The sequence below is a fragment of the Gambusia affinis genome, linkage group LG13 (assembly GCF_019740435.1).
Source record: "Gambusia affinis linkage group LG13, SWU_Gaff_1.0, whole genome shotgun sequence".
NCBI classification, from domain to species: domain Eukaryota; kingdom Metazoa; phylum Chordata; class Actinopteri; order Cyprinodontiformes; family Poeciliidae; genus Gambusia; species Gambusia affinis.
In genome coordinates, this window is record NC_057880.1 from 14,828,927 (window position 1) to 14,847,143 (window position 18,217).

At 38.6% G+C, this 18,217-nt stretch overlaps 2 protein-coding genes across 5 annotated transcripts in view; both read right to left on the bottom strand.

Annotated features, from left to right (window-relative positions):
* slit1a (slit homolog 1a (Drosophila)) overlaps positions 1-7,814 on the bottom strand; it is a 94,372-nt gene extending 86,558 nt beyond the window's left edge. For 2 of the 3 annotated variants that reach the window (XM_044136205.1, XM_044136203.1), the window contains exons 1-2: positions 7,725-7,813; positions 6,854-7,407 (exon numbers count right to left, since the gene is read on the bottom strand). In XM_044136205.1, the coding sequence (XP_043992140.1) occupies positions 6,854-7,050 (197 nt within the window). In that variant the 5' untranslated portion in view covers positions 7,051-7,407; positions 7,725-7,813. Of the gene's footprint in view, positions 1-6,853; positions 7,408-7,724 lie in introns of all 3 variants that reach the window. The other variant, XM_044136204.1, reaches the window with a different exon arrangement.
* A 2,445-nt stretch (positions 7,815-10,259) lies between these two features.
* LOC122842397 (rho GTPase-activating protein 19-like) lies at positions 10,260-17,571 on the bottom strand. 2 transcript variants are annotated; one of them, XM_044136209.1, is made up of 11 exons: positions 17,481-17,571; positions 16,932-17,185; positions 16,478-16,558; positions 15,232-15,441; positions 14,918-15,144; positions 14,744-14,830; positions 13,447-13,512; positions 12,724-12,945; positions 12,520-12,615; positions 12,292-12,404; positions 10,260-11,887 (listed from the first exon to the last, which is right to left on the bottom strand). In XM_044136209.1, the coding sequence occupies exons 1-10, from the start codon at positions 17,525-17,527 to the stop codon at positions 12,330-12,332; spliced, it is 1,365 nt and encodes a 454-aa protein (XP_043992144.1). In that variant the 5' UTR covers positions 17,528-17,571; the 3' UTR covers positions 10,260-11,887; positions 12,292-12,329. The 2 variants fall into 2 exon arrangements, with proteins under 2 accessions (XP_043992144.1, XP_043992143.1); XM_044136208.1 differs by having other exon boundaries at positions 10,260-11,891.
* Positions 17,572-18,217: the final 646 nt, after the last annotated feature.

Consider the following 18,217-nt stretch of genomic DNA (forward strand, 5'->3'; position numbering starts at 1 on the left):
TCGACTTCGCAACTATGCACTATTTTCTTTTGGTCTATCACATAAAATCTCAACAAAATTTAGTGAAGTGTGTGGTTGTAACTTTATGTGAAAGAAAGGAAGAAAGACAGAGAGGAAGAGAGAAGGAGAGAAAGAAGCAACCACAGTGACCACAGTGTTTTACCTTACTGGAACACTTCTACCCACACTAAGAGGTCAAATTTCTCCTCAGCTTTAGCAAAAAACATCTCTCTCCATTGACATGTGGTCTTCAGACAAGCAGTTAATGCTGTCAACTGTACATTTTTACTGTGTGTGTGTCGATAATTATATAAGCGCACTTGTGTGCAGTGACTGTCTGAGTGTGTTTTCCTCGCTCCTGGGCTCCTCAAGGGCTATTTACAGTTTTCATTCTGCTCAGTCAGGCCTCAGGAGCAAGATTACTGATAGGAAAGTTAAACATCAAGTAGATGGCTCACAGACAGAGCCCACAGAAACACACACACACACACACACTGTCCTTTCTCACAGCCCCAATCACTGTGGGGTATTCTCCATGCTGTAGAGGCCTTCTCTCTGTATAAACACTGAACGGCAAAAGCGCCTGGCTGTATAGGAAACATAAAAATTCATGGAGCAAAAAAATCAACAAGAAATGAGAATCAACTGAACCAGCGTAGGTAAAAGGCAAAAGACGAAAGTAACAGAGGAACACTGATCAAAAACTTTCGGGTTAAAGAGAATCAATTAAACATCTGTTCTTATATTGGTGGGGCTATAGGGGGGAAGAACACACACATGCAAGAAACTGCAGCAAAGGCCAGGACTGAAGGGCCTTTCATGGTTTATGTTGTATCTGTAGTTTGTTCAGCCACAGACTTGGAGGTTCTGTTGTGGCTTTTCATTTTGTATGAAGGCATGTAGGCTATATGAATGCACACTTTTGACTATGGACGGGGATCATGTGGATAAAACATCTGCGCTCTGCCACATCTGTTACATTTCATATAAAGCAAACGGAGAACTGAGAAAACGTTTGCCTCACAAATGTTCATTGACAACTGGTAATTTGATTTATGTTGGGTCTGAGCCAGAGTATTTCTGTTGGTCCCTTTGAATAGAGAGCGTTTGCATCTCATCCCCCACAGAGCCCACTGACAGCAGCATTTCACCTGCTCTGCACAGAGAACAGCTCAGCTGCTGGTAGATCAGAAACAGTTTGGAGTTCATTTAAGAATCAGAACACAAAGATAAGGTGATTATTATTCAATGATGGATGGTCATCATTGTTTGCTTCCTTGTGGAGGTTCTGTGGAGTAATAATCAGCAGTCAAAGTTAAAGTGGTTTGAAAGTGCAAAGCTAAAAGCAAGTCACAATGTCTTGCACAGTGGATTCCAGTAATGGTAAACAACTCAGACCTCAAATGTTACATTGTTTTTCAATTTGTCTAAATTTAGTTGTTGTTTTTATCAGTTTGTCACACTTAAAAATCTGGTGACATGAATCAGAAACATCTCAGGTTCATCTCAGATTCACATACTCTTCCTAATCAGTAAACACTTAGCATTACCAAGTTCTTCATAGTGGAAGATGTTACAGCAGAAAGAAGACAAATGAAAACTATCTTAACATCAATCTTGTACTGGACTGTAAAGACCTGTGTGTTGGAAACTAGCCAGTGCATTGTAACACGAAGGTTTAAACATGTTTTAAATGGTCTGGCTTAATCTTACCATATCTGTGATACAAAAGTAAAGTGGGTTAAAATCTGTATAACAGTTGTGGCTTGAAGTACCACTCAGGAGCAGCTGTCAACCTGACTGTTAGCTGCAGTGTTTTATAAGAAAATCTTCCTGATTCTTCAAACAGAAATCAATCTGACTTCTGTGTGTGTGAGTTAAATAAAAACTGCCCCACAAACCCCCACTCCACAATATTCAATGTATTTAGACATAAACAATTTTATAATGATAATATGTATTTGAATTTAAACATAAGAATAATAGTACACAGTAATACATAATTCAAATTTACAGTGTACTAAAAATACCAAATTCACATGGAATGCGGCCAAAAATAAACTTCTTTCAAACAGGCGACTTGACAAGTGCGACGTGTAGATTACGACGACATATCTATCCACTCCATCATCTGAGTGTTCGCTGATGCATGCTTTAACACACATACATCCTACCCCGTCTCCTTCACTCTTGAGCTTATTGCCATTAAGTCTGTAGGGTTGCAAGCAAAGTGAGTCTCCTGAGAAAAGCATAAAGCAAGCTAGGTGGGTTCTCAAAAAATCCCTTTTTTATAGTCTGCTGAAGTGCCGAAACTCTCAGGCAAAGCAAAGCAATCCCACATGTGCTCCCCAATGAGCAAAAGCACATACATCATTCTGTATATATGCATGCCAGTCAAGCGGATTTTTTGCAAAAAGTATATACATGCTGGACTTGAAAGGTGATTTTTGGCAACACTTGCACACTCTGTTGATAAGGTAATTTCTCAAGTCTCCTGAGTGCCATCAAACACATCCATAGAGAAGCTGTACTCATCTGGAAAGCAGGCCAGAGGGTGTGTGCAGACACACACCAGCTGGCTTTGATGCTTAGCGGTCAGCCATCGCTCTGCTTAGACAAGCAACACTCTGGCTGCACATGTAATGTTAAGTGTAGAAAGGTGAGTACGTGCTTAGGTCAAATGGAAAATAAAAACAGTAGGAGTCACAGAGGATGAACCCTGACCTGGAAATGCTACCTGAATATTGACTCTGTATTTTCACAAGCAGAAAAAAAAAAAAAGCTTACAAAAGCATTTTATGAAGCAAGTCGAGGAAGCCAAGGAGCTGAGGAGTTCACAGCTGTGCTGGAAAGTCCGTAAATTGAACTGATTCAGTCCCTGGCCTGTAATTTCACTACAATCCACTGTGCATTGACGTTCTCTGTGCGATCTTCATTCCAGGCATTCCTCCTCCTCACTGGACTGTCAGCAATGAGAATGGATAAATTAGGCTGTGAAACTGGGCCTGAATTAAATCCAGTCCTCCTGGGGCAGGACCCTTCTTGCACTCCATAATAAATACCATAATCCTTTTTATTCATTTATGAGCTTTGTGGCGAGCTACAATACTACTTACCACTCCGCTGCTTAGCACGCCTTTCATAAGTGATTACCTCCTTTATTCTCACACTCACCTCATTTCTTTTCTCTTCACCATAGCCAGAGCTGGCAGGCATTGGTGGGCAGGCTGTGTTCAGCCACGCCACAGTAAATTATGGATCAGATGCCCGGTGAGCTGTCAGTTACTCTGGCTATGTGCTTTTTGCCAGAAACGCTGCAGGCAAAACCTGGCACAAGCTCCCACACCTCCCACCTCTAAAGCTTTAAAGCTATCAAAGCCATCAAGCCCCTCAACCAACACTAACCCCCATGTGTTATCATCTAGTATTACTTATTCGTGGCACGCAGGCATATAAAACATATGGAGGCACATGCTCAAGTTTATGAATAAACAAAAGTGAATACATGCATATGGTGCACAGCCTCCATCGCCTCTATTCTGGATGAGCTCCAAGACGCCCTCTGATCTCAGTACAAGGTATTTTCTGGCTCATAATAATGTTGTTGTTTTTCACATGAAAGCATCCAGACTTAAAAACGTGCACGACTCTTCTCGTTCTGCGCATCAACTCATTAAGAGATGAGACGAACATTTCAGATGAGCAGCAGGACTGTTGATTTGATATCTGTGGAACAAAGAGCTGCGAGCGACTCACTTTAATCAGCGTTACAAATTTCCCTTTGTTTGAGTCAGATTTCAGGGTGATTATCAAATTAATGTGATATTTGTCAGAATCAATCATTTAAAAGGCTAATTGCAAAAGAGAAAGAAGAAGGTGAGATAAAAATTACAAAATGATGCAATATGGAGGCAGAGGGGACAAAGAGGCTATTAGCCAATATTCGGCAAAGAGTAATTTTAACACATGGAGCTCACAGTCTCATTACAGGCTGTGGTCTGAGGAGCACAGGGGTCAGATCTGATCCAAACACACACAGACAAGTGTAAATGGGATTTTGCTGTCTGTCTCCACAGCCTCCGTGCACACAGCGGACCCCACAGGGACATACACCTTTCAGATAAAAAAGGAGAGAACGCTGTAGCTGTTTAAAACAAACACCACGTTTGTTCACACACATATTCAGGACGAAAGCAGCCTAATAAACTCAACTGCATTTTTTGTATTTTTACTTTGCTTCCAAACCCATTTATCTTAAGGGTACAGTATGTAACTTTTATAAACAATATGGTTTTTAGTTGTTGCAAATGCTCCCATGTTGTGACAATATAATATAATCTGCCTTTTCCCTTGGTCCTACAGCCAAATGGAGAAATGCACAATTCTCCATCAGAAACAACGAATCAAAGCCAGGAGGAAGGAGTTAGTAGTGTCAGACACTGCATGCTGCAGTTTAAATATACATTTTTTAATTATACTACTGCTACTTTATAGCACAATATATTGATATAGTATAATATATTCAGAACCCTTGAACATTCTATTGTTTTGTGAGAATAAAATTACAAACATCATAAGGATGTTATTTGTTACAACACAAAGTAAAGCATAATTGTAAGGTGATGGAGAAATGTATTCTTGTATTTAAAAATATATTTTAAAAGTGCATTTTTTTGTCTAAAGTGTTTTGCTGCCTCTACAAGATTTTCCCCCAGCATAGCTCTGTATCATCTCCATCTATCTTCTCATCAACTCTAGTCAGTTTTCCTTTCTGAAGGAAAGGAATGCAAGCGTCACACTGCTGCCACCATTTTTCATCAGTTTTCCACCACAAATAGCTTTTAACATGGAGGCCAAAGAATTAAACTTTGTCTCATCTGACCAGACAGCCTTCATCCAGGACTGCAGTGTCCCCCACATGCCAATCTACAAATGGGACGTCATATGACATCCTTACTCCAACTCTTATGGCCAGACTTGAGAAGCGGATGAATATCAGCTGTCTCTTACACAAATTCATACCACCTGAGGAGAGGATCTCTGTAGCTCCTCCAGAGTTTCCTGGCCTGTTTGGTGTTCGTCTTGCTCTCTAAGATGCTGTTTGTTCATTAACGTTCTCCAACAAACATCTTAGACCGTCACAGAGTAGCTGCTTTTTACCGGATTTAAAATGCACACAACTTGGCTGTTTCCAATAGTGACTTCTAAAGATAAATAGACAGACTGAAATTTATTTCAGCATAAGCAGGACTGGATTCAAATGGATGTCACTTTTTTTTTTTTTGTAACAACCATGCTCCATTATACTTACATTTCACAACTGTGTTGATCTATGACAGCAATTAAGTGCCCAAAATGTGAACAAGTTCAAGTGATGTGAACACTTTTTCTCACCTTTGACCACGATGTCAGCTACTAATTGTCGCTCACTTATTCACATACTTTCAAAAAGAAAAAACACCTATAAATCTGGAACTGCACATGGGAGCATCATGTGTGGCCAATGGGGTTGTGTTGATTTGTCCGCTCCTCTTGATTAATCACCCGACACAAAAGCTCACACAGAGACCAGTTTCTATTGTTAAACAGAACTTCTTAGCAGAGAGCAGCGGCCCTATACATGAAGAAAATCCACCCGAGAAAAGAAGAAAGGCAGTGACCTAGAAATATATTAGATAACTGTTATGCAGAACATGTTTAAAACACAACATCCTAACTGTTAAACACAATTCAAACACGATCTGCAAACGCACAAGCAACTTTTAACACAGAAATGCTCTTTGAGTGAAAGCACAGGTAACATTTCCAGTGTGAATGGCCATTTATCTAAAAGGAAGTCACAAAATGAACACGCTTCCTCTGTGGTTCACTATTAAACCAATTTGTGAATGTATGCAACTTGCATGGGGGTGGAAAAAGAGGGGTGTTCTTGGAAATTAAATGCGGAAAGCAGGAAATATGCAGCCAGCTCCCACCATGCCATCACTGATGCCTCTGACATTGGCTTTCTCTGCTCTGTTCCCCACAGCATGTTTTATTCACGGCTGATATTCTTAAAGCTGAAACTGAACAATCTAGTTTCCCCCACTTTGCGCTCCCTCAGATTTTGCAGATGAATATTTCAGAGGAATGTCAGAGAAGATGGAGAAACACCCCTCTGCAGGGCAGGCGCCTGACTGACGTCTTTACAGCTTAGGTGATCCTCGCGCAGGACTCACTTAAGTGGCAGATTTGCTTAATTTTCTGCATGATTTAACAATTCGGGGAGCGAGCGTTCAGATGCATGACAGGGCCAGAGAGTGAGAGAAGGAGTGGACAGCGCACAAGTGGGTAAAAGTGAAAAGACGAGAAAGGTAGATAAAGACAGCGGGAGAAAAGCCAGCAGGACAACTGAGAAACTAACAGAACCTTTAAATGAACTGAAGTTGTTAAACTCGACTCTGAAAGCAATTTAAAAAGTGGATAAAAAGTCTGAATTTCTACTTAGTTGAGATAGAAATGCAAATGACACCAGATGAAACAGATACATAAATTTTAAACATGCAGAAAAAAAAAATGTAGCAAATGAACAAGACAGGAGCAAATCTGCTCCTGCTTTTTCCAGACTCTGATGTCTATTTATACCTGACTGGAATGCCAGGGAGTGACTGGCTCCCCTGATTGGCACATTCACACATACACTCACACACAGCATGCACAGGCAGGGCTATTGTTCTGTTTCCATCTAAAGAAACCCATGTGCACTACAATAACACAGCCGTAGTGGAAACAATGGGAAGATAGAACACAGCCTGGTGATTTCTCTGTCATAGATACACACATTACAAGGGAAGGAAGTAAAGATGGCACTCACAGTCTCTCAGTGTTGCGGGGAATACTCCTTGGCATAGTTTTGAGACCCAGTCCATGGCAGTCTACTGTGGTGCCGCTGCAGGTACAAAGTGCCGGGCAGGCGCTGGCATTGCCCACCACCAGGGCAGAGAACATCAGCAGCCACATCCACTGCCTGGGCAGCCTAACCATGCTTGATTCAAAACCTCCAACGGGCATGTTCAAAGCCTCTTCTTCTTTTTTTATTTTTACTTCTTTCTGTCCAGCTTTTTTGATTTTCACCCTCCTTTGGCTTCCACAAGTCCTGCCACACCTTACAAGTCAGCTGAAATAATTTTATTTAACAAGAAAGTATGAATAGAAACAAAAAAAATTGAAAAATCTCCTACACAAATCTTACAGTTCGGGTGATGCAGCTTTGATATCCACTATAGTTTGCCCATGTAAAAAGGAGATGTTTTCCTTCTTTCTTTTCTTCTTGAAAACTCCTGTGCTGTTTCGTCTTTGTGGAGTTGGTGTGCTCTGGTCGGCATGCGTCTCTCCTCCTCTTACTTAGTCCTGCTCTGCTCCGCTTGCCTGAAGAGAGAGGGAATAGGGAAAGAGCAGAAAGGAAAAAAGCCAGTCTCTCTCTCTCTCTCCCTTTTACACACACACACACACAACAGTCATCCATCACAAGGATCTACAAATAGCAGAGCCCCCGACTCCACCCCTACCCCTCCTGTTCACCCTCACTTCTCTCCCTCCTCATACAACGCCACCACCCCCTCCAACGCAACCCTGTCTGAACTCACACTCATTCCTAAGATCCCTCTTTCATTCCCTTGACTCTCTTCACAATACAAATCTACTCCAACTATCTTCCTCTTTTCAGCTGCTTCTTACACACTTACCCGACTCATTCTTGTGTCTCAGGTTTGCCTCCAGGCGAACCCCACAGAGAGAGAGACAGACAGAGAGTCCTAACCTGCAGGACACTACAAAGCCTCTGCCCGGAGCGAGAGAATCCACATGATGGGAAGAATCAACACCTTGGTCCAGAGAGGTGAAAGAAAACGACTGAATAAATAATCGACAAGTACAATGTTTTTGAAAAGTAATCATACTTTTGCATATTTTTGTCACACGGCAGCCACTTACATCAGCAGTAACCTTCACTGGGATTTTCATGTGTTTTTTTTGTTTTTTTTTATTATCTCTCCCTCTAAAAAGTCCTCTAAAATGTAGCACAAAGAACCATCTTTATGCTTGAGATATAAAGAAGGTATACAGAGGACACCTAGTTACCGTTCATTTAATGAGTAATTCTAGCCTCAGAGGTTTGTTATAGAACATCAGTAAACAAAAAACATCGTCTAGACCAAGAAACACAGCAGGACAAAGATAAAGATCCAGAGAAATTGAAAGCAGGTTATGTGGTAAACTATGGCTGTGGCAGAATCATGCTGTGGGAATTATTTTCATCAGCAGGGACAGGAAAGCTAGCCAGAGAAGATGGGTAGATGGACGGAGCCAAATCCAGATTTGAGACTCCTTACAGTGTAAGGCAAATTTATAAATGTAATGGTTCAGAGACCTCCAACTCCAGTTCTGAAGAGATACTCTACTGCAACTCTTCAAGGTATCCCTCCTCCAACACAACTAAAAAATGCCTTAGTAGAAGTTGATGACATGTTGAGAATGTAGTTTTTCTTGGTTTGTTGGAGCAAGGAGGAGAAAGTTGTAGGATGTAGACTGGAGTCGGAGACCCAGAACCATATTTAGGTGCTATTATTTTTATATCAAAGTCCAGAACCAAATACAATTGAGAATTGTGGCAAAACTTATCAACTGATGTTCAGAAGTGTTCCTCATCTAATCTGACTGAGCTTAAGCCATTTCAAAATAGGTGTGAATACTTTTTTGTGCCTTTACCTGTGTATCAGGGGAAACAGCAGCAGACACTACAAAGTGTTAGAAAGAAAACAATAATAAAAAGTCAACGTTCAATTTAAAGCACTTCATAATCAGACAGAATAGTTAAAACATTTAAATAAAAAAGCTCCAGTATACTCATACCTCCTATTTTAATTTATTAATGCAACCAGAACACAATCCCAGTCTCAGCACCAGAACCAAGCATTTTTGAGTCTAAAAGTGGTCTTAAAAACCAAAAGCTGGATAGAGCAAGCTCTGCTGAGATGGAAAACAGTGAACAATGAGCAGCATTTGTAAGATTTTATTCCCCTAAAAGGATGTCTTCATATCATCACAGTGTGGCATTTAGTGAAGGAAACATATATATTAGAGCCTGTCTGCTGTTGAGAGTGTAACTATAGCTTCCAGAGAAACTGTTTACAAGGTCAAATTTGCACTTCATGAAAGTGCAAATCTATACTTTTGGATGTGGGTTCAGAACAGGATCTCAATGATTCAGGGTATTTTGGTCATGGTTATCCACAGTGTGAAATAAATGGTAACATAAAAAACAGGGAACATATTGTGAGAAATTTGAGGGAAAAAAAAAAAAAAACCTCTGAACTGGGTTTGAAAAGCAGTTTGCATGCAAAGCTTCACCCCACAATGGAATGACAACCATGAGAACAATGAACTGCTTAGAATCACATAGCATGAATTTTAGCTGAAATCAGAAATTACTGTTTATGAAGAACATCTTATGTGATGAAAAGAAATGCATAAAGTTCAGAGTCCCCAAGACTCTCCAACCATCTTCATTGAGGTCAAGCAGGAGGTCTAAATATGCTATGTGGATGATCCATAAAAGTGTTACAAAAGTACAGTAGAGATGGGAAAAAAAATGGAATGCAATGCTATGTGACAATGATATTCATATTATAAAACATAAACATGCAAGGGAAAAAAAAGTTCCATTTGTCCTTGTAAAAATGTCTCTTCAGTGTAGATCTTCCCGTTATGAATTACTAATTAAAGAGGAGACAGTGGTGTTTAGTGGTAATGGGGGGTAGAAACATCCCTCAGCTCTCACAAAGTTGATAGGAATGCACACAAGTACACAAGAATGACTTCTCGGCTCTTAAAGCAAAGCAATGAGACGACATGGCAGCAATTACAACCGTCTGGCAGAGGAGATGTTTGCAAAACACTAGACCTCAAAGGGAACTGAAAGGGCGAGTTACAACTGATTTTTGTTCTGCCGATTCAAAATTTTATATAAGCAAGCCACTTTCTAATAAGTCATTATTTGCAAAATGAGAAAAGTTGCTCAGGACAAAGAAAAATGCTTCTCCTCTGTGCTCAACTGTGACATGTGATAAACAGAAGGCATAGTTTATATCTGCAAACTATGGATCAGATATGAGTTTATAACAGAGTGGCTTCCTGTCAATTTCCATTGTGATATATTTTATTATTTTGACAGACTTAGCACATTTAGACAAAAAAATTAATTACACAGCAAAAATCAAGAACACATTTTATGTGGAGTTTATTAGAGCATGGAGAACTCAGGTCACAGACATCAATCTGTTTTCGATTTGACAAAAGAAATATGACGCTCTAGCTGTAAAAGCTTGCTATGCTTTACTGAAGCTGGCTGCCGCTTATGTGAAGAACTTGAGAAAAAGACAAACTTTAACATTTGGTGAAAGTTGGTCTCACTGCTCACAAAATCTATTAATGCTTTCAATAAGGAATTAGTCCGTTTTTTCTCTTTTTTTTTCTTTTTTTGTTATCCTTGGTAATTTTGCCATAATAAACATTAAACTAATAATTCATTTGTAAACAGTTAACATTAACAAACATCTTATTGCTTGCAACAGCATACTGGGTCGTGCGTGGATAACAATAAGCAGGAAGGATGAGCGATCTTCTCCAAAGCAACATATTGTGTAGAAAGGTTCCTACCTCACAACCATTTGCAACTAAACAGCACCCCCTCGTGGTTGCAAGAAAAAGTACAGGACCTGACTTCCCTCAAAAACATGTAAAAATAATTTTTAAAAAATGTTTACAAAATGTATTTAAATAAAAAGGAGATTCGGGAAAACATCTGAAAGTATTACATTAAGTTTCATAGCTCTACAGACGCGTCATGTGGCCAAGCAGCAGAAATTGCATTATAATTAAAGGGTAACAGCTTACTAAAGCGAGTATTACTCAGTTCAAAAGTGATAACAGCTCAAACTATTTCAGTAACCACCTGAATTTATAAAAGTATGACGGTGGTCAGAAGAAAAAACAACTGATTTTGCTTCAAGTCCATTGAATTAACCATTGCAACAATAAAAAGATAAAAGTATACATAAAAACCTCTTGCCAAAACAGTAAATACACCACTTTAACATGCAAAACTGTAGTTAATGCATAGAAATACAGAAAAGCCTCAGGAAGAGCTTAAAAGTAGAAACTAAAAAGAAATGGCAGTTTAAAATATCAGTAGTATTACAAAAAAAAAGTGTTCACACAACTTTGTTAAAGGAATAAAAAATAAAAATCACCTTTCCTTTAACCTTCCCTTCACAAGTATTCATTTTCTAAATATGGAAGTCTTTAACTTAAACAAATGTAAATCAATCCTCCTAAAATGTTTACATGTTTATTGTATATAAAAAAAAAAAAAAGACCTGTTGCACAGGAGCTCATCTTTACAATAACTTAAGAAATACAGTTTAAGGCACATCTTTGAATTGGGAACTTTGGTCCAAGAACATTTACATTGCAAACAGAAAATCAGCACATCACAGTTTCTTGAGACGTTTGAGGAAGAACAGTAAAAGTCTTGCCATGTAAACAACAGCAAAATATAATAATCTATGAACTGAAATCCACTAAAATTCAATAAAATATCACAAAATTCTTGGCAGCTTAAAAACGTTACACTTGACTGACCCAAAATACACAACATCAGCAACCTCACTGTTACTTTGTAACTGTTGTGTTAAATTAGCAAGCTGCAAAAGTATTCTTTGGGGTTTTCTAAACCCTTAAGTTTCACACTAAAGGAAAAAAACAAAAAAAAGAGGATAGTAACTGTAACAGCAGGTAAAACGCCTGACGTTCCCAAGGTCTTGGGGAGAACAATCCTTTAATGGCAATTCTACCTGGCAGAGAGGATGAAAAGGGGTTAATTAGCTGTCAAATCTTCAGCTGAAAGCAACTATAATTGTTACATTTGTCAGCTATAGATGGATGAATGCAGAATGACAAGTTGCTGATGAGCATTTAAAACAGGACAAACGCGTTACTATAATGTCAGTAATTATGGAAAATTTCAGCCTGATTGAAAAGGAAATATTACTGAAGTATTTCACCGCACATCTCCATCTACGTGGGATTTTAGCCACAATCTCCCTCTGAGTAAAAGACTCACCAACATGGTAAATGATTTTAAAGATTTTTTATAAATATAGAGTACCACTGCAATATTCAGCCTCTTTAACTTGATGCCTGTAAATTTCAATAGAAGACATTCACTTTGAGGCTGAATGTTGCTATACTCACTTTCTCCCTGTGGGTGTTTTGTCATAATCTACTCATCATCAGGATCTGGGAGGAAGACTCTGCAGTGGGCCGTTTTCTTTCTCTGTAGAAGCCTGGCCTCCCAGTGCTTTCCTCTGTTACATAAGAGGAAAACGCAAATCATGTCTTTCACATAATAATGAGTTATTTGTGAAAATATTGATTAAAGCATCAAAGAGAATGCAATATAATAAAAGCTCGTCCGCCAACCTTGATAATTCCACCCACAGAACGAGAACGCCAGTGTCTCCTGATGAACGGTGTTCGTGTCTCTGCAGAGGAATTCGAGTCAGGCTGCTTTTCAAACTACGAAGAAGATGGCACCACGTTAAAGTATCGATTTAAAGAGGTTCAATGCATAGTTTTTTTGTTGTTGTTGTTTAATTTGTCCTTTGATAAGTCCCATTAAGTTACCCGTCTGATGAGTTTTTTCTTCTTGGCAGACTCTGGCATGCTGTTGACTTGCTTGTAGAGTTCTCTGAGACATGACTCAGTATAGCTCTGATTCTCAGAAGGCTCGATGTTGCTGGTGCTGCTGGTCTCACCTGCGATTGACCTCATAGAGGGAGAAGGTGATGGAGCTGCAATCGCAGCAATAGAGCCAGTTTTGTTGCCTGAAGAAAGATTCAGGTCATCCTAGAAAAGTCAAGAGATACCCTATTACATTTGGGGCGCACACAACTGACATTCAACTGGTCAAAATCTTAAATCAGTCGAGCAGTATTGCAAACATCTAAAAAAACAGAATTATAGTTTATTTCCCCACAATGGGGAAATTCCTGTGCAACAGCAGCAAAGTAAAAAACAATCAGCGCAAGTAGGTTTACATCAAGATGGGAATAAATCACATGTGAAAGCAGAATAAAGAAAAAAAAACACATTGTACAGTAAAGAAAAAAAATCAACATAAGTAGAACATTATGAATATTTCCCTGAATAATTCATAAAAATACTTTTACAGCATTAGCCATTGTTTTAGCAATAGGACAAGGAGTGGTTTGTTTATGGTTTGAAATGGAGTAAGTGAAGATAAAATGACAACGAATGAATGTAAAATGGGGGACTGAGTTCACAAACAGATCCAGAACAGTGCTACAAACTACTCTAATAACACGAAAAAAAACAAAACATACTTACATTTGACTGGAGCGTTTTGGATCCAGTGTAGAATAATCGAGCATATTCTTTGATATAGACAGGTGCCTTAAACGATATAAAATATCTGCAATAAAGTCTGAGCCTGATGAATCTCATTTATTATGTACCGCATAAAAGGCACCAAAAGCAGTCAATTGACATTTCAAAGCATGCACACATATTGAATCATTGTTTATGACACAGAATTTAGAAACATGTGAAGACTTCGCTATTTGATTTGTAAAGGTATTTTAAAATGGAAAGAAAGTTAAAGCTTCCGGAGTCTCTGTTTGACAAAGTAAAGTCAACTCAATGGAAGGAAAAATAGAAAGGTTTTAGGTGATCAGAACACAGGTCAACCATGACATCAGTAAGGTAAGGCTGCTCATTTTATTATAAAGCAATATTCAGCTAAAGATATCTGTATCTTGGCATTTACTTAAATGTTAGTTTTTCAATCGTTTCTCAAATACTTGAAGAACAAACAAACCCCCTGCATGGAGACGGCTCTAAAATAATATAGCTGCCAATGGGAATTTTAATGATTTCACGACTGACTGAATGTCAGCGCACATCCGTCCTGTGCGGATGTTTCAGAGTGTGCATTAAAGAAATCGGTGGGAATGTTTCATTACCCAGCGGGATGATAGGACTTGATGGTTTCGAATGGATGACTAAAGAGCTTATCAGGGAGAGTAAATAATCTGACTCCAGTGTGGTTGTGTGTCTGCGTGCAGGGCACCTGGCCGAAGGCACAGAAGTTTCACGACAAATGGCCACAGTGAAGGATTAGGATACCAAATATACAGCAGTTTGAACAAAAGCTCTTACTCAAAAAAAATTTAGACAATCATGACCTCTTAACTTCTGAAAATGAATCTTAGTGAGTCTAAATATAACTCACAAAACACTGTTGTCTGACTCATGAAGAGCATTCTCTGATTTCCCTACATGCCAATTCTCAGTTCATATTCTTTAAGGTCTGTATTTCTTGTAACCCTGGCAACATCCCATCTTGATAACTAAAACAGTTGCTAATGAAAAAAGACAAAGCTTTAAAAAGAAATTTAGTGAAATCAGGCTATTTCACAAGGCCACCTTCCTTGTGTTGAAATCAAAGACACTTTGCTTTTGATCAGCAGTTAAACACAATCAGCACATTTTATTAAACATGCATTAGTTTATGGATGACTTTTGATTCTCACCTTGGGGAAAATTGGCCTAAATAAAAGACACATTTATAATGTACATCACTCTATTCATTCTATTCAATTAAGCAGCAAACTAAGTGGATTACCTTGAACATTTTTTGTGAGTGTCGAATGAGAAACGCTACCCCATTATTCAGTTTCTCTATGTTTCCCTGGAGATCACTTGCTGTCACCTGCATCAGAATATATTTTTTAAAAATATGATAAGAAATTTCTAGAAAACTTTCTGAAATACTTTCAATATTTGAGAAGATCCTCACATTTTTGGGCCAGATGATATGTGGAGCAAACATTGTTGCTAAATTAATAGCAGACATCTTGTTCATGTGCTGGCTGCGGGCCGTGTGGTACAATAAGTCCAGCAGCAGCTTCAACAAGCTCCGGTTGGTCGGTGGGAGCAACATAAAAAGCAGCTGAAACGCCTCAATCTGGCGGGCCTTATCGGGAACATTAGTCTTATTTCCCTTTTCATCAAAGCAAGTCAACTCTGGACAAAGCAAAGAAAAAAAAGATGATTTAAAAAAAATAAAAAAATACCAAAACGGGCCAAAATTCCTCATGATTCAACAAATACCTCCAATCTTCAGGTGAGCCTGGTAATGTCTATGCATGAGCAGAGGCTCTGGGAGCTCTCCCAGGAACACCTTGAGCAAAGTGGCAGCATCATTGGGATGGAAGTCACCTGTCTCCAGATCTATCTCGGTGCCGCTGTTCAGCATTTCCCTTAGGGCCGCCTGCCTCAGGCTGTGGCCTGGCACCCGAAACAAACCCTCCACATGAAGGTCTGGGGAGCAGTGAAAGAGAGAGATAACCAAAGTGTGTAGAGTGGAGTGGAGTGGAGTGTGTGAGGATTTTGGACACAGAGTGATGAAGACAAACACACAGGGGCAGAGAAAGAGGCAGATGAAATATGGTGAATGAAACTGAGGGAGAGAGTCAGCAAGAGCAAAGTGCTTTCAGATAAATTATTTACTGATGCATTTACTGATGCATCTAGTGTCCGCTTTCAGCAAGTGACATCATTCTTTTCTAGAAATAAACCTTGACCTCATGGTAACTTATTGTTCATAAAGAAAGTTATGGTGTCTTAATTTTTGACTAACGTAACTCTAATAGTGAAAGAACAAACAAATTAAACTCTGCCCTCACGTCAAGTCAAAGATTTAATCACGGGTTTTAAAACAAAAAGTAATGATACATGGTATTTTTTTGAGGCTTGAACGCATATGCATAGTGCTTTGAAAAAATATTCGTACCTCCTTCTACTTTTTTACATTTGTTGCTTTGCACTATTTTTAATTCAATTCAATTGAGTTAATTTATAAAGCACCAATTCATAACAAATGTCATCTCAAAGCAAAAAAATAAATGAAAAAATCATCTCAATTTCAATTGGTCCTAGTTATCAAACAACAGAGTATTCTCAATTAATATTTAAAGTAGTTTAAAATATATATATCTAAGGAAACCACCAAGCCATTACAAACTTCCATGTATTTTTTAGGATTTTATGTCACAAGCAGTGTACACAATTGTAAAGCACAGGGCAGATGATTAATGGTGTTCTAAATTAAATTGAGAAACTGATCCAACAAAGTATAGATTTTTCTTGTTTAATTTATTTCACAAACTTGATTAAATATTATTTGTTAAATATGTAATTTTTGAGAAAGATTTAATACTTTTACAAGGCTGTACACATACAGTTTCATCACATCAAGATGATAATAAAAAGTTACTAAAAGACAATCATGACTGTATAATGTTTGTATGTAATTATGATGCCATAACCGTCCTTCCAGGACAGCATTTAAACTTACTTTTACTCAGGTATTCAATGAGCTGACAGATCTGAGCTATTCCTTCTTCAGTTAAGGGCGCTCCAAATATCACTCCTTTTTCTGTCAAACAACACAATGAAGAACATAATAACGTGTATGACAAATAAATCATCTTTTCATATGTTGAATTTGTGCGCGTTATGCAACTTTTATTCCATAATATACCAAGAGTGTGCAAAAAAGCCATCCAGAAGGCAATGCGTAGAGAAAGAAACAAGAACGAGCTTAATCATTATGAAATTGAATTTGCAGTCGTGTAATGATGAACTAAATATCTTATGGTAGATTAGGTACAACGATAGTTTAGGCAGCAGAAAGACGCAGCCAAAATGTAAACAAGTTGGAGTATGTTTATCTGTATGTATTATTATAGAAAAACACGACTCATTTGAAGTAGCTGATCCCAAAACCTGTGCACATTACCACCTCTAACCTTTCCGTTTGCGGAAGTTGAAGGAGCGCAGAAACCCGGTGGACGTCGGCACCTTCGACACCGACTCTCCAGTCAGCTGGGCGAACTCATCTCCTGGCAGATCTATGAGCCGAGTAATATTACTAAGCACCAAATCCGCAAAAATCTGCGGATGCTCATGCCTAAACCTCTCCACAAAGAAGTCCGGGTTAAAGATCACAGGCTGGTTCGCGTCTGGTTTTTCGTGACAAAGGAACACGCTGCAATTTGTCTCCCTGTAAAGAAACAGGCATTAACACCATCAGCTTGTTATTATATTTAATAGAAAGCTTCGAGCCGGGTACCAAAAATGAACGGCTGCAGTAGTTACTGAGCATACCTATCACTCTGCCAGCTGTTGCTAGGTTATTTGGTTAAACTGGATAGAGCTAACAAGCATATTTTTATGTAACGATTTTAATAGTGCAAGATAATACTATATACTTTCAATATCATTTAAGGAAGCATACTGTTTTCATATTACTACTGTAGTCTGTCCAATCACTTATATAATGACTGAAAATGCGTTACCTTCTATCAAGCTTCACAGTGTTTTGAGAATTATTTTTAGTCGCCATCTTCGTTTTGAATCTTGCGCGGCTTCATGATGGTCACGCCTACAACGTAACGTATGTAACGACCGTTAAGGTACTAGTGATGGGAATTTCGGTTCTTTTCAGAGAGCCGGCTCTTGTAGCCCGGCTCTCAAAAAAGATGGTCATAAACGGCTCTTAGTTTTATGACCATCTGCAGCCTCAAACATTAATGTAACTTACTTGGCAAATAAGAATGCTTTATATGATATATATTTTTGCGTGAGAGTGCGAAGGAGGGAATTACCAGCATAAATTTACATCTCTGCGCTGGTGTTTTTGCAGCCCCGCTCTTTTTAATGAAGAACGACTCTCATTAAAAAGCACGTTCCCGTCGTTCACTTCAAAGAGCCGGCTCTAAAAGCTGAAACGTTCGAGATCGATCCATCTATAAAGCATACGAGCCAAATGAAAAGTTCGTTTCAGAACTCGTTTGCTTTTTTTAGTTTGTACAATGCTTGTTAGGTTTTATTTGGTATTTTACAAGCTACAAATCTCACGATTTTGAATGTATGTATGTTTGCAAAATTTACAAAAATTGATTTGCCAAGTTATTTCATCATCAAAGACCATGGCGTGTTTGAAATTCTGTGGCAATTCATCTTCCTCAATTTACACTAATAACAAAATGCGAGAAGCCAAAATCATACAGCTTAGTTTAATTTTCTTTAGATA

Coding starts and splice junctions, on each gene's coding strand:
- LOC122842397 (XM_044136209.1), bottom strand. CDS start 17,527: ATGGCGACTAAAAATAATTCTCAAAACACTGTGAAGCTTGATAGAAG. Junction 17,186..17,480: donor ACTGTGAAGCTTGATAGAAG/GTAACGCATTTT, acceptor GTTTCTTTACAG/GGAGACAAATTGCAGCGTGT. Junction 16,559..16,931: donor CAACTTCCGCAAACGGAAAG/GTTAGAGGTGGT, acceptor GTTGTTTGACAG/AAAAAGGAGTGATATTTGGA.